We start from the raw sequence: 16,217 nt of genomic DNA, 5'->3' as shown, positions 1-16,217 counted from the left end.
ATCCCAGCACTTTGGGAGGCCGAGGCAGGCGGATCACGAGGTCAAGAGATCGAGATCATCCTGGCTAACATGGTGCAATCCCGTCTTTACTAAAAATACAAAAATTAGCTGGGCGTGGTGGTGCACATCTGTAGTCCCAGCTACTTGGGAGGCTGAGGCAGGAGAATCGCCTGAACCCGGGAGGTGAAGGTTGCCCCGAGCTGAGATTGCGCCACTTGCACTCCAGCCTGGCAACGGAGCAAGACTCCATCTCAACAACAACAACAACAAAAAAGCTTTTGGGAGGCCCTTGGGCCTCACAACACACATATGGTTAAGGCCTTGCCGCCTACTTCATGGCATCTAATTATATATTTTTATATATATATATATATTTTTTTTTTTTTTTTTTTTTTTTTAAGTAAAACTAAAGCCTTTTTTTTTTTTTTTAGACCGAGTCTCACTCTGTTGCCCAGGCTGGAGTGCAGTGGTGTGATCTTGGCTCACTGCAACCTCTGCCTCCTGTGTTCAAGTGATTCTCCTGCCTCAGCCTTCCAAGTAGCTGGGACTTCAGTGTGTGCCACCATCCCCAGCTAATTTTTGTTACGGTAGATGGGGTTTCACCATGTTGGCTGGCTGGTCTTGAATACCTGAACTCAAGTGATTAAAAAATACACTGGGGCTGGGCACGGTGGCTCATGCCTGTAATTTTAGCACTTTTGGGAGGCCCAGGTGAGTGAATTGCTTGAGGCCAGGAGTTTGAGACCAGCCTGGGCAACATGGTGAAGCCCCGTCTCTACAAAAAATACAAAAAAATTAGCTGGGTATCATAGCATGTGTCTGTAGTCTCAGCTACTCTGGAGGCTGAGGTGGGAGAATCACTGGAGCCCAGGAATTAAAGGCTGCAGTGAGCCATGACTGTGCTACCGCACTCCTCAATGGGTGACCGAGTTAAGACCCCGTCTCAAAAAAAAAAAAAAAAAAAAATTCAAGCTCTTGGAAATCTTTAAAAGGTATGATAGTAGAGGGAAAAAAATCATAGAAGGATTGTAAGGTAAAGTTGAAGAAACAGAGTAACAGAGATGGAAAAATGGGAGTGAAAATATAAAGTGGAAGGTCAGTAAAGGAGTTCTGACATCTGAATAACAGGGATAAGAGAAACGAAAAAAATCAGAAATCGTAAAGAGAAATCAGAAAATAAATGAAGGGAGGCAATTATCAATGAAGTCATTAAATTCCCCAGGACCAAGAAAATATGATTTTGATTGAAAGGGTTCAGCGTGCCAAGCACAGAGGATGGAACACCCTCTCCAAGGCATGTGATCGTGGACCACTGGAGGAAAATAAGGTTCTAAGAGTTACAAGAGAGAAAGTGGTCACATACAAATGGATGCTCGACCACAGACCAATGCCTTCAAAATTTCTAGTAAAAATGTTATCGAAATACACACTATTAAAACTATCAATGATGGGAGAAGAGAATAAAGACATTTTCAGACATTCAGATCTCAAAAGTTTTACCTCCTACGCACGTTTACAGGGAACCTACTCAAGGATGCATGCCACCAAAAAGAGGGAATAAGTCAAAATAGGAATACACAGGACACAGAAAATAGGAAATTTAACATAAGGGGCAAAGGGAATCACCAGGGTGGTGGTATGCGAAAGTCAATGGAACTACAGAGATCTCGCACATGGCTGAGACCATGAAAGTATTATGTTCCTAACACAAATGGCTTAAACACAAGCTGCATGACTCTTAGATTATCTGAGCAAGAACATTGTTTCCTAAGCTGAAATACAGAAATTAAAAATCTGCCTGAATTCAATTGATTCTATATAGTCTTATATACACTTCTATATGCAGGTATACATGAAGCTGGTAACAGCACTGGCCTTGGCTGGGTGACATGGCTCACGCCTCTAACCCTAGCACTTTTGGAGGCTGAGGCAGGTGGACTGCTTGAGCTCAGGAGTTTGAGACCAGCCTGGACAACATAGTGAGACCTTGTCTCTATTTTTAAAAATAAAACAAAAACTAAACAGTAGTAACTTTTAGGGCAAGTGGGTTGTGGGCCCCTAGCAAAGAGATGAGAATGACTTTTCACCATTCACCCTTTTATTTTTTTGACTTGTGTACTACAAGTAGTACCTGTTTAACAATGAATATATTCGCTAATTCAAAAAAGAATGGAATGAAAAATATCATCATACATAACAAGAATGTTTTATGAAAATTAAACATATAAAACTAGATTCCATACACATATTAATATGTGTTATACTATAAATATAAATGTTATATTTATATTTATTTATATATCTTTATATAAATGTGTTATATTTATATTTATATATATTTACAGTGTTACCTAACATTATAAATGTGTTAAAGAGATTATGATAGAAAATGTTTCTTGCTGAAGGTTGCAAAGAAATTTGAAAGCAATAAACCAAGAACTTTGGTAAAGACCTGCCTTCCTACAATACTGAGCATCCACTGGGTCCTGGGAACTTCCAGATCTGAGATGTTCGTGCCCTTGTATGTGGAGGTGCACATGGAACCAAACATCCCCACTAGGTGCTGGTATTCCAGGTGCAGTGTCCATTGGTGTCTGTTCTAGGCCCACCTTTGTAAGCAGTGTTAGGGAGGGCCTCTGGCTTTGTGTGTATAGGGAAATTTTGAAAACAAATAAAGATGACAAAACATCACTCATAATTTTAAGGAATATTATTCTAAAACAAAAAATATTATTAATAAAATCATAGGTTTATTCCAATATTTTAAAATATTTTGTGTAACATTCCACTCAGAAGGTAGATAACCACAAAGTTCTTCCCTAAGGAAGGGTGCAAATGGAATGTAATACATTACTGTACTCTGTCGAATACAAACTGTGAAGACAAGGAAATTCAATTATTCAATTTTTTCCTCCTATATCATTTCTGCTGGAGAACTGCTCACTTAACATCCTAGAAGCTATCTTGCTGAGATTTGCTACCACGATATAGGAGTGATGAACCTTCACTCTCAGCATAATGAATGTGACACTGCCTACAACCATCCTGTGGGAGAGTTAAAAGGACAAGCCCCCTGCAGCACACGCCAACCAATCTATCAGAGCAATCATGCACATGACTACTTCTGCCACAATCCTCCAACTTAATTTTTAAATAGCTAAAATATGATCAAGGTCATATGGGTACTGCACTTGAAACTACAAACATCCTCTGTTCACAAACGTTCACTGTTATAGCAATAGCACTTTGGGACAGTCAAGGGCACAATCACATTTTTAAAAATCAAGAGCGAAAAGTAAACACAAAAGGGCATTTGCATGAGGCAGAGAATCCTGTTTCTTGGCAGTAGACAGAAAACTGGCTAAAGAAATAGGCTCACAGATGGGTACAATCTACAATTTGATTCTCTGAGTATTAGTCTTGAAGACATAGCTATACACATCCAACATACAGCCTACTATTTTACATTAGTAGTTTCTTATATAACAGCTGGAAGAAAAACATATCAAAAACCAACCTAAATCATATTTATTAACCACTTTAATAAGCCCCTTTATGCTTTCTTTTTTTTCAACCACTTTACTCCAGGTTTGGTTAGTATAATCATGAGACTGTCTAGCCTAATAGTCCAGAGAAAATTCTCCGGTTCCAAGATGATGCCTTGCTATGTAGCCATTAATTATTAAGCTCCTGGTAAACCCTGAATTAGATATAGAAATTTGCAAAACAATGATATATTTCCAAGAATGTGAAAAACAGAGGAAACTTAAGGCAGATGGTAACTCTAAGAAGAGTCACAAGCGTATTAAATTGGCCCTCGGAAAATGGCTCATAGCAAAATCTAATTTTCTATCAGATGAGGGGGCCAGGCACAGTGGCTCATGCCTGTAATCCTAGTACTTTAGGAGGCTGAGGTGGGAGGATCACTTGAGTCCAGGAATTCGAGACCAGCCTGGGCAACATGGCAAAATCCCATCTCTACAAAAAAAAAAAAAAACATTAGCCGGGCGTGGTAGTGTGTGCTTGTAGTCACATACACACCCTTGGGAGGCTGAAGTGGGAGGATCACTTGAGCTCAGGAGGCAGAGGTTGCAGTGAGCCGAGATGGTGCCATGGCACTCCAACCTGGGCGACAGAGATCCCATTTCAAAAAAAAAAAAGGAACAGATTGGGGGCTGCATGGTTAGGCTACACTGAGGAAATGTTCCTCTTATGGATCCACAGAAGAAAAATGACTTGTAGTGCCATGTGCCTTGCAATTATCTCTAGCAAAACAGCCTAGCTCCCTCAACCCCACTGTGTGTCTGGGAAAAGACAGTAAAAACATTTCCTTGAGAGGTGAAGACTAAAAGGAAGCTACCAGCTCACTGTGCACAGGTGAGAAAATGTCATGGTAAAGGAGCACCACGTGTTGATTTTAACAGCTTTTTCTAACTGGAGGAATCTATCACATGCCATAGAAAAATTGCTCCCTGCCCTCTGAAAAAAAAAGGCATACAGAAAAATCAGGTTCATAAAAGAAAGTATATATCCAAAGTAGACAAAAACTATGGTTTATGTTTTCAAAATATGCAAAATAATTTCACTATAAAATACCTTGATTTACATGTGACTTAGTACTTATTTCATATTAACCAGATTCACTTGCTTTGATAAATCTGTTTTAGAAAATCTATTTTTTAAAAATATCTCTTTTTAAGCCAGAAGATAAACCTTACATTTGTGCATCCATGTGTAAAGCAATCCTGCTTGGCATTATGCAGCCAAGATACTAAAAGATTAATAACATAATTTTAAAAAGCTCCAGTTACAGACTAACAAATAATATATTTCCTCAAATTTTCTGGGCTATACTACTGACCTGAATTCATGCAATCTGAATTTTCAGATATAAGTACCACTCAATGGTTGGTTGTTAAAACTTAGAAACAATAGGGTTAGGAAGACCTTCAAAATATTGGCCATTAAATCATAAGTAAAATTATTCTTAGAGCTGGATTATTATAAGTGGAGTGCCCTAACTTTTCTTATTTCATACTCAGCAAATTGACTCTAACATTCATAATCATGCCCTTTTATGTGCTTTAAGTGGACATACTGACTTTGAGGTCTATACTTTGTAAGAGAGCAGGTAACTCTAGCACAGAAGAAACCATGTAATGCGGAACTGGGGAGGACTTCAGTGGCACTATTCCATTTTTATTGATCCAGACTGTTGCTTTCAATCCTGCATTGAGGCCTCCTTGGATGTCGGTTTCTAATGTGTCACCGACCATCACACAGTCCCCAGGTTTTACTCCAAGAAGATTGCAGCAGTAATAAAATATGGACGGTGCTGGTTTCTCCTCTCTCTGCTCTCCACCTACAACAACAGCGTCAAAATAGGACTGACAGGCACAAGCCTCAATCTTCTCCCTCTGGGTCTGTCTGTCCCCATTCGTTAATAGAAGTAGGCGGACCTCCTTTCGAAGTTCAGTAAGCATGGCTTTGACATCTTCTGCTAGTGTCATATGCTGTAAACGTGTAGATTTCCAAAGGAAATAACATTCTTCAGCCAATTTTCTATTGGCTGCACCACCTTTTGTTTCCTGGATTGCTTCTTCCCAATGTGAAGTCCTTAAATCAGTAATGCATGTATTGTAAGGATGAAAACATTCCTTGCTGAGTTTAACTTGAACTTTATCACAGATGATTTCAGCTTCTTCTTTATAATGGTATTTTGATTGTAAGAGTTTTATCACCTAAATAATGGAAAATAACTCCATTAACATATTGCATGTCTTTAATAGTCATGCCCTAGGAAGCTGTGATCCTACAAGTGGCTGAGAGATTCCAACTCCACTCCTCTGCTTTAAAGCAGCTATTAACTACACCGTTTCTGGTGGCAATTGGCCTTATTTTTAGAGACAACAAAGTGAGGCTCTTCCAACCGCTCTAGAACTCACTCATTTTTTAAAACCAACTTCTTCATATATAGCTAGTAACAATCCTTTGTTTGGTAGTTTAGAGTCCAAAATCTTTCATTCTGGGCATGAAGACATGAAAATAAAACTTGTGCTTTTTGGGCCGGGCGTGGTGGCTGTAATCCCAGCACTTTGGAAGGCCAAGGTGGCAGGATCACTTGAGTTTAGGAGTTCAGGACCAGCATGGGCAACATATCGAGACCCCATCTTAAAAACAAAACAAAACAAAAAAAATCCTTGTACTTATTTTTGGTAAAACATTTAAAATTTCTGACAACCACTATTTAGACTATCATCAGAAAAAAATAACACTTTGTTCATCTAATCTTTTCTCATCTACATCCATTTCACATTTTGAAGACCTAAATTGACTATCACCTATAATGGGATCTAATTCTACACTTTTATTTTTTTTGAGACACAGTCTCATTCTGTAGCTTAGGCTGAAGTGCAAAGGCACCAGCTCGGCTCACTGCAACCTCCACCTCCCAGGCTTAAGAGATTCTCCTGCTTTAGCCACCCAAGTAGCTGGGATTACAGGCGCCCACGACGACGCCTGGTTAAATTTTGTATTTTTAGCAGAGACAGGGTTTCACAATGTTGGCCAGGCTGGTCTCGAACTCCTGATCTCAAGTCATCTGCCCGCCTTGGCCTCCAAATTACTAGGATTACAGGCGTGAGCCACTGTGCCTGGCCCAATTCTGTACTTTTTTGTTTTTGGATACAGTCTCGCTCTGTCGCCCAGGCTGGAGTGCAGTGGTGCAATCTCAGCTTACTGCAACCTCTACCTCCTGGGTTCAAGTGATTCTCCTGCTTCAGCCTCCCGTGTAGCTGGGACTATAGGTGCCCGCCACCATGCCTGGCTAATTTTTGTATTTTTAGTAGAGGCGGGGTTTTACCATGTTGGCCAGGCTAGCCTCGAACTCTTGACCCCAAGTAATCTTCCTGCCTCTGCCTGCCAAAGTGCTGGGATTACAGGCATGAGCCACTGCGCCCGGCCCCAATTCTGTACTTTTGAGTTAAATACTCCCTCTCCCGTGTTCCCAAGGCTCTTTATGTGGCTTTTATAACACTAATCCATTTGGCCTGTCTTCTAACTTTTCCTAAAACCCCTAATGTGGCAAGCATTGTACTACATACTTACATACATTATTTCTAAACTTTTCTACAATCCTGCAAGACAGTTCCATGTTCCAAATGAGGCAGGGAAGTGCAGAACTGTTAATAACTCGCCCATCTGGGATCCGCATCCATACCTGCTTACTTCCAAAGCCCACATGCTTGCCTTTGCACTATGTCTTAAGCACTAGAGACTGGCCTTTGTCCTTGGGGCATTATCTCGTGGGGAATATAATATACAACCACTACAAATCATGGGGCGGAGGGTGGGGGAGATGCCATGACAGCAGTTTGAACAAGCTGTGGGAATAATATGGAAGTCATTCCACATGGTAGCTGGCAGAGGAAGTCACATTGAGACCAAGGAGTAATAAACAAGCAGAAAAAGTGGGTATGGGAAGAGAAGAAAATCATTCCAGACAGAGGAATGAACAAAGGCCAAGAGTTTAAAATTTTGTGGAAAAAGCAAGAAGCTGAGTTGAGCCCAAATGGAGGCATGTGAGGGAAGATGCCAAGAGATGCAACTGGGGAACCTGTTCGCAGATAGTTTGTGAAGGGCCTTGAACCCCATGCTATAGCAAGTGCTGCCTAAATCCCCTTGGCACACACTATATTCACTCACTAGTGGCTTCCCACTCCAAGTATGGGCCTCTCTGCTTGTGGGCTTTACTTGGCCACACACAGGGTATCTATACACACAGGATGGGGCTAAAAAGTATTGCCCTGGGAGCAGCCCTCAACAAATGTAGGGTAGAAACTGGCGAATAAATATCACAGCTTCCTTGCCCCCTGGGGAGCACAACTGAACCCTGTTCTGTGTACTGTCCCCCAGAAATCTCCAGCTGCTCACAGCAGTAACCTGCTCATTAAGCTGCTCTAACCCGTATTGGACTCCTTCCCCTTCTTGTCTCCCCGACCCCTTAACGTGTATCCTGGGATCGCCTCATGAACTGTCTGCACTGGAAGTCCAGTGTCCGGGTGAGCACCTGAGGAAAGTCAAACATGCCGGGCAATGCTGGCTTTTTGAAATGCACCCAGCTACGGTTAAAATATATCTGTTGTAACGGGACTAGGGAAGAAGCAGTATGCTACTCACACCAAAAACTCAACTCACCTACTGAGAGAGAAACGCATGTGTTTTTCTTCCCTCAGAGTAAAAGAATCACAACAAAGAAAAAGGGTTGTGTGTTTTTTTTTTTTCTTTTCCCCAAACAGGATCTTGCTCTGTTACTCAGGCTGGATGGAATGCAGTAGAGGAATGATTATAGTTCACTGTGGCCTCAAACTCCTGGGCTCATCTCCCTTCAGTCCCCCAAATAGCTAGGACTACAAGTGCACAACACCATACCCAGCTAACAAATTTTTTTTGTAGAGACAGGGGTCTTGCTGTATTGCCCAAGATTGTCTTTAACTCCTAGCCTCAAGCAATCCTCCTGCTGCCTTGGCCTTCCAAAGTGCTGGGAATTACAGGTGTGAGCCACCGTGCCTGGCTGAAAGGAAAATATTTTTTGAGGTATTTGTGCTAATCTGAAAATGTATCAGAACACTTGGCCATATGAGAAAAAAAATTTTTAAAAGAAAATGTAATCATTAAGAAAAATCTTATCTGCCCAAGAAAAATATACCAGCCCTAGGAATTTTAGGTAGAGGCAAAACGCTGTAAATTTTTGCTTTATAAATTTCTATGAACAAATAAAGCTTTTTCGATCTCCATGTTTATCTCACCATCTTTGCTGGCAACATCAGTTGAAGGACTCTTAAGCTATGATTGACAGGAGCTCCAAAGTTTCAGCAACCCTACAGCAGTGCAAGGACACATGCCTCTAGGACTCCACAGAGCTTGAGCTCAGATAGGGGCTGGCTCATAACCAGTGAACAGAGAGCACCCAATACAGACCCAATTTCCTGTTACTTCAACTGGCACTTCATTAAGCACATTCTTGGGGCTCTGAAAAAGCAGGATTTGCTCACCTTAAAAGGGAGATGTTTGTAAAGGCATGGTATGCCACTCCCAAGTTTCAAAATCTTTTCCTATTCTATCCCTTCAATTAACTTCCTCATTTTGTCATACAGCAACTAATTACAGGTTGGTGTGGGACAGTAAGTAGCATTTTAACAATATTAACATCTTTAGGAAAAAAGTTTATCAGCATTCATTTATTAGTTCAAACAGAAATTAACACCTACCCTGAATTAGTATGCGTTATTACAAACTCTCCAACACCTGCACTGAAAATGGGAGTATTGATTGAATTGGAGGTGAAGGAAAAAGCTCTCTAACTTGGAGGCGTGATGATACTTTGTGTGTGACTGGTAAGGCAGGGCTGAAAAAGATTTTGGTATAAAGAGCCCACCAGGTGCTCACTGGCCTGAAGAAAAGGGCCCTGCTCTGATAGAAGGGCTATCAGTTAGTAGACTAATATGAACTCAAACTTCACCCACTTCAAGACTCTATCTTAAGGCTCTCTCTGAACGTATACAAAAAAGGAAACTCTATTCTTCTGTCCGCTCCCTAGACCCAGAACTAAGTTTAGTATCATCAATACTTTAGTTTAGCTAACTGATTTTAAAAGACTTTTTGAGGGCTTAGTGTGGGTACCATCTAATACTTTACAACACTTTAAGACAAGTGTATTCTGAATACTAATCATTTGGATATGAAGCATATAGCAGGTGCACCTGACAGCACTAACTTACGCACACCCTTAGAATGACCCTGTGGTCTATGAGGAATGTGTATTCGGGTTCCAAGATAAGGAGTCCAGGAGTGTCCAATCCAGAGATTCATTCCTTATTTATGAGGAAGATCTGAATCATGGCCCATCCCATCCTGCGGAACTCAGGTTGCAGAGGGGATAGAGGCCCTTTTTTTTTTTCCATTAAATGAAGGTAGCCAGGAGGAGGTTGCTGCAGGGAGGGTGCTAAGTGAAAATGCTATGTAAACTGCATTCTTTTTACAAGTGGCTGCAGTTCTGTCCAGCCCACCGCCAATGGACCGTCTTGTATATAAGATCTCTCAAAAACCCTTTCTCATTTGCTGGCTCCGGGTCTCATCTTCAGCCTCTTGAACATGGTGCAACCCCTACTGAAATCAATACGGATACAGCACGACAGAAGGGGATGAATTCCAAATAAAACTATTAATAATTTTTAAATATGCTCAAAACATGAGGCCTGCACTCAGCCTACCAATTCAAGCAGCGCTTCTGTTATTTTTATTTCAAGTCTGTGCACAAACATCACCTACTCGATGAGGCCTAGTCTATTTAAAATGTTGATTTGTTACCCTCTCTGCTTTTTCTATCACACCTGTAAATACTTATTATGTTCACTGCCATACCCACTAAGAAGTAAATTCACAAATGCAGAAATCTCTTCTGCTTTGTTCACTGAGAAACTCCAGGCTTCTGTAGAAAAGTTCCTCTTGAGTAATTACCATGAAAAACAGGTCTAAAGAGGGAGGAAAAAAATAACTTCCCTAAGTGATTAGAAAAAATTAAAGTTGATACATACAGTCAGTATATGACCCCTTCTCCCCAAGCCCAAGGCAATAAATGGCTGGACCTTTCCCTCTTCCTCCATTCATAAATTATTATTATTATTATTTTCAGAGACGGAGTCTGGCTCTGCCGCCCAGGCTGGGGTGCAGTGGTGCGATCTCGGCTCACTGCAAGCTCCGGCTCCCGGGTTCACGCCATTCTCCTGGCTCAGCCTCCCGACTAGCTGGGACTACAGGTGCCCGCCAACACACCCGGCTAATTTTTGTATTTTAAGTAGAGACGGGGTTTCACCGTGTTAGCCAGGATGGTCTCCATCTGCTGACCTCGTGATCCGCCCGTCTCGGTCTCCCAAAGTGCTGGGATTACAGGCGTGAGCCACCGCGCCCGGCCCATTCATAAATTGTTTACAATGATTTGTAATTATAAAGGAGGCAGTAATAGAACCAAGTCTCGAAGTAAAAATTTGATCCATCCATCCAGCATTTATTCAACATTTGCCATGTGTCAAACGAGGATAATTAAGACAGCTTGTTCCCTCCCAAGAAGCTCACTATTTAGTAGTAGGCACCTGAGCTGCAAAATTAATTGAAATATCCTTTGACAGATGCATTAAGAAATATCTGAACAAAATACAGCACTACTATAAGTGAGGGTGTAAAGACCAGGGAGGCATACGATTTAGTCTTTGTTTTAAAAATATTGCTGTGGCAAGAATGTGGAGGACACACAGGATGTGGTAAACCTGGAGACAAGCCCACAGCAACAGTCTAGGTGAGAGATGAGTTCAGCTGTAACTGAGACATGCACGGGGAATGTGCAGTGGTGGACAGACAACGTACGAGGGTGGAAGGTGCTATAATTCGCTGAGTGGACACTGCACCCATGGGCTTCCCAAGTATTACAGGGTGATTGAGGACTAATATAATTCACATTTTATGAAGATATAAGGCTCCAAGTGGTTAATTCCTTGAGGCACTTTCAGCTAGGTTTTGGGAGAGCTGTGATTCATATTCAAATGTCTGATTTTAAAGCCCAAACTCTGGGCCTACAGCAAGAATTGGCCTACAGCAATAATTTAATTGAAATGCACAGGACTCAGCTTACTAGTAACACACAGGTAAATATGTAACATCTGCGGCGAGAGATACTGGAGGCAATATGGCACAGGGTGGCACCCCTGAGGTGGAGGCCAACAAGTTAAAAGTGTGGAATGCCTCAGTAAAGTCATGAAGACAGACTTTAAAAAATACGGATTCCAGCAATTTGGGACTGCCTAGTGACCCAGCAAGTCTATTTCAGTCTAGCGGTGAAGATAAAGCGATATTACGATGGATTTAGTAATAAATAGGAGGTAGAGACAAGGAGATAACGGGTATAGATTTCTCCGGGAAAACATGGCTGTCAAGAGAGACAGGCAATATCTAGAGCAGGAAGAATAGCCCAAAGGGAGGCATCCTTTTTAAAGCTTTTTTTAAAACTATGGGGCAAACATGAATATGCGGCAGGAGTGGAATATAGCTAAAAAGAAAACGGATGAGGTAGTGGAAGATCCAGGGACACAAAAACTAACTGATGAAGCATGAAGAGGACGGGGCGCTCAGGTTTGGATGAATTAGCTTTTGAAAGTGGGTTTTCCACATCTGATAAATCCTTCCCTTTCCCCTTGAAGCTAAAGGTAGAGAAAGGGAAGCCGGGGTGGACTGGGGCTGGAACACGGGAAGGTCTGAAACCGCCTCCGCGCGTGTAGAGGGGCAGTGCCGCGGAGGAGCGCCTCGGAAAGGGCATTTGCTGCCTCGCAGCACGGGCTTTTGCTGTGTCACCTCAGAAAGCCACGGTGACCACCACCCCGCCAGGGAGGCCAGAAGGAGTTCTGCGGGGACAATTCTCTAAAGCAGGGCTTAAGTCCAGGCTGGGTACTGACAGCCGTGTCCCTTGTTGGGTCAACACTGGGGCTAACTCTACCAAGTCTCCTCCCAGCATCCCCGAAAGTCGCGTGGGGGACACGACCCTCCGTCGAGCTCCACACCGACAGCCTGACCGGGGGCGGGCCCAGCGCCTGGTCTCGCGGCTTTGCTGTCGCCTCCCGCGCCCACGGGCACCTCCGCCACCGTGGCAGCCGTCACGGAGCCCTTCCGCGTCCTGACCGCTGAGGCACCTGCGAGCAGCCGCTCCAAGGCTCGAGGTTGGGTGACGAGCGGCCGCCAGGCCCGGGAAAACAGACCCGCAGGGCCCGCGTCCCTTCAGCCACCTCCGCACCCGGACGCCCCAGATGTCTCAACCAGCAAGAGCGGCCCGCGGCGCCGGGGTGGAAGTGGGGTCAAGGGGAGGTGAGCGCGCAGGACGGGGCGGGGCGCACTGACCCCGCCCAGAGGAGCGCCGCGGGAGGGGAGGTTACCTCCAACATGCCTCTCCTGCTCGCCCCGGCCGTGTCGATGAGAGTGTTGTCCAAGTCAAAGAAAACGGCCCGCACGCGGCTCAGCCCCATAGCGCCGGCCGGTCGCGCGAATCGTAGCCTTGTCACTGCCGCCTGCGCATGCGCAAGGCGGGCTGCCCAGCGAGACGTGGGAGGAGTCGCGAGGTCACCAGACAGTCTCCCGGCGCCGGTGGAATTCCCGCGATCGGTCTCATTCCCTGCGCCGCCGAGAAAAGTGAGATCCCGCGAGACTCTCAGGGTCTGGTCTCTCAAGAGCGCTGGAAACGTGCGTCGGCGCCGCGGGGTGCGGCGACTTCTCAATGGCTGTGGCTGGGGTTGGTCCGAAGCGTGGTGCCCTTCCCTGGTGTCTTTCTGCTTATCTCTTTCCTCCCTGGGCCCTCCGGCGCGAAGGACCGTCATCACTGCCCGGAGGGAGATTGTCCGCGCTGCCAGGCGCTGGGCAGCGGGCTCTCCGGGTGGCCCGGCGGGCGGCGCGGAGACGTCGGCGGGCCGGGTGTCTGCCTTGAGCGCCCGCGGTCCTAGCCTGCCTGTGCGCGCGGGTCACTGTCGGTGATCTGGGGGCGGCGGAAGGTGGAGCCTGCGCCTTCCCGCCTCGCGCCGTTTGCGGCCTTCGCCGGGGTGGAATCCCTGTCTGCCTGGGCCCGCGCCAGCACGTTTCTGAAGGATGTGACTTGGGTCTCTTACAACCCGTTTAGTACCTGTGCCCTAAGACGGAGGGGCTGTGTAGTGGCTGCCCCATGTTTTGCCCTTCCTGATTGCTTTCCTGAAACCTTGCGTTCTCAAGTCTTTGGATGCCTTTTACTCGGTTGTTTTCAGGCATAGCAAGAGGTTGAGGGACGTCGACCGCCTTTTAAACCCGCGGAAGGGCTGTAGCAGCTCGTGCCACCTAGTGCTGGCAGAACGTGGATCGTGACACTAATCTCTAATCTTTGTCTCTCTTGGGTAACTTTACTATAATTTGGATATGTGGTCATCATTAGTGACCAGAAATTGACTGTCAGGTACAGGCCAATTACCTGATTTTGTTTAGCCAGTGAGCTAAGTGGTTTTTTTATTTTTTAATTTATTTTTATTTTTATTTTCGAGATGGAGTCTTGCTCTATCACCCAGGCTGGAGTGTAGTGGCTCACTGCAACCTCCGCCTCCTGGATTCAAGCAATTCTGCTTCAGCCTCTTGAGTAGCTGGGATTACAGGCGCACGCCACCACCCCCGGCTAATTTTTGTATTTTTAGTAGAGACAGAGTTTCACCGTGTTGGCCAGGCTGGTCTCGGAACTCCTGACTTCGTGATCCACCCGTCTTAGCCTCCCAAAGAGCTGGGATTACAGGCGTGAGCCACCGCGCCTGGCTAAGGGTGATTTTTACTTTGTAAATGGATTTAAAAAAATCAAAATAACAGTATTTTGTTACACATGAAAATCAAGAAATTTTAATGCCCATAGTTGCATTAGAACACAGCGTACACATTCATTTCTGTATCGTCTGTGGCTGCTTTTGCCATACAGAAGCAGACAGAGTTGAGTAATTGCAAGTGAGACCACGTGGCTGGAAATCCTAAAATATTCATTATTTAGCTCTTTAGAGAAAAAAATTGCCAGTCTATCTCCTCGCTGGTGAAACTGCTTAACAGACCACTGATGTTCAGTAGGTTAGATTAATTGGTTTATCTCTATATTAATAGCAGTTTCTTCTGCAGCTTTAGACTACCTACAGTTTCTATATTTTATAGAGCACGATCACAGTTGACATCTCATTGCTATGGTGGAGAATAAACCCACAGGCATTCCTCAAAACCATGACTCCTTTCTGTGCTTACCTCGTTGATGTATAGGGCTAGCCTATCAATTGTGGACATTTAGATTAGCAGTCAGCCAAAATTATGAGTGAATTAATTGGAGTTACTTTTAATTGCCTGAAATGTCAGAATCAATTTAGCATAAAACTATAGGCACAGGAAGCTTGGGGCAGCTTTTTTTTTCTTCTGACTTGCATGCGAGTTTGTTGTTTGTTGATTTAGGCAAAAATCTAAGGTTAGATGAGGCATAGCAGTCTGCATAATCCTTTTAAGGGGATGCGTTGTTTGACAGATTTCCTTTTGCGACAAGTCATCTAATGGCATTCCATGACCTGTCCAACTTTGTGTAGAGCACCCTATTCTGTTGCTGTTCATAAAAATCTGAATCTGTTGTCCCACCCACAGCACGAATTGAAAATAAAAAACAGGACAGGGAGGATTAAAATTGGCCTATACCGCCTCCTCCAATTGCAGAAACATCTGTATCGCCTCCTTTGGTAGTAGAAATAGAAACCCCAATACAAAGAATTTTACGCTCTGCTGTCATAGCTGGAGAGCCCTTAGGACCTTGCGCTTTTCTTATTTCCATAAGGCCTGATCCAAATAATCCACAGTAGGTTATTCATGAACACACTCCACAAGAATTTAAGTTGTTGAAGGAATTAAAAACTAGTGTGGTCAATAATGGAGTACAAAGCCCATGGTTCCCAGAGGAAGGAATGCTAGACGTAGAACTCTGGGAACAAGTGGGGAGAAACCTTAAACAACATCAGGCACAAAGGCATCAGGTCCCAGTAAAATCTTTAACGTTATGGGCTTTAATTTGAGCAGCCCTGGCTCAGTTACACACAGAAGATCCTAAAAAGAGGAAGGAGAAGAAAACGTCACCTGCCTTATCACCTCCTCTTCCCTCAGCCCCAATATCACCGGGCCAAAATAACAAAGAGGAAACAGAGTAAGGTCTTACCTAAGTCTCCTCCTCCAATAGATAGGAAAAAGGACAGAGGATACACTACAGCTATCAGTCCCTGTCCAGGCACCACTATGTAACCAGCACGTACCTAGGGGGACTGAACAAAGTGGGGGAACATGGGAATGAAAGACAAGAGATAAAAGTATATTTAGAAGAAGGGGTTGGGGGCACCTTGCCTCTAGTGGACAAGGGGCCTGAGCGTTACACAGCCCTCCGTATTTATTAGGCAAAAGAGATAGCGAGAAGGGGAGTGATTGTCTGGTAATAGTCGGCCATTTGGTTCACAGCAGGCTTGCGAGACTGCATCCTTTGGACATTAGGCGCTAGATTTCTCAATAGATAGCTTCAAGGAGCCTGTCACCAAGGAGTGATGTCCTTCAGCAAACCTTTTGGTGGCAGGGCAGTGTGAATTTGCCCATATCCTGCATTCATG

General features: G+C 44.1%; 1 protein-coding gene and 1 pseudogene across 1 annotated transcript; one reads left to right on the top strand and one right to left on the bottom strand.

Annotated features, from left to right (window-relative positions):
* Nucleotides 1-279: 279 nt before the first annotated feature.
* On the top strand, nt 280-358 carry LOC129474956 (uncharacterized; annotated as a pseudogene).
* Nucleotides 359-2,728: 2,370 nt separating this feature from the next.
* Nucleotides 2,729-15,655, bottom strand: NANP (N-acetylneuraminic acid phosphatase). Its single transcript, XM_055265632.2, has 2 exons — nt 12,978-15,655; nt 2,729-5,741 (listed from the first exon to the last, which is right to left on the bottom strand). Exons 1-2 carry the CDS (start codon nt 13,413-13,415, stop codon nt 5,085-5,087), a joined length of 1,095 nt encoding a protein of 364 aa, XP_055121607.1. The 5' UTR covers nt 13,416-15,655; the 3' UTR covers nt 2,729-5,084.
* Nucleotides 15,656-16,217: the final 562 nt, after the last annotated feature.

Source organism: Symphalangus syndactylus, chromosome 24, assembly GCF_028878055.3.
Source record: "Symphalangus syndactylus isolate Jambi chromosome 24, NHGRI_mSymSyn1-v2.1_pri, whole genome shotgun sequence".
In the NCBI taxonomy this organism is placed as follows: Eukaryota; Metazoa; Chordata; class Mammalia; order Primates; family Hylobatidae; genus Symphalangus; species Symphalangus syndactylus.
The sequence above is the reverse complement of the archived record's forward strand: the minus strand, read 5'-3'. Positions and strand labels throughout refer to the sequence as shown.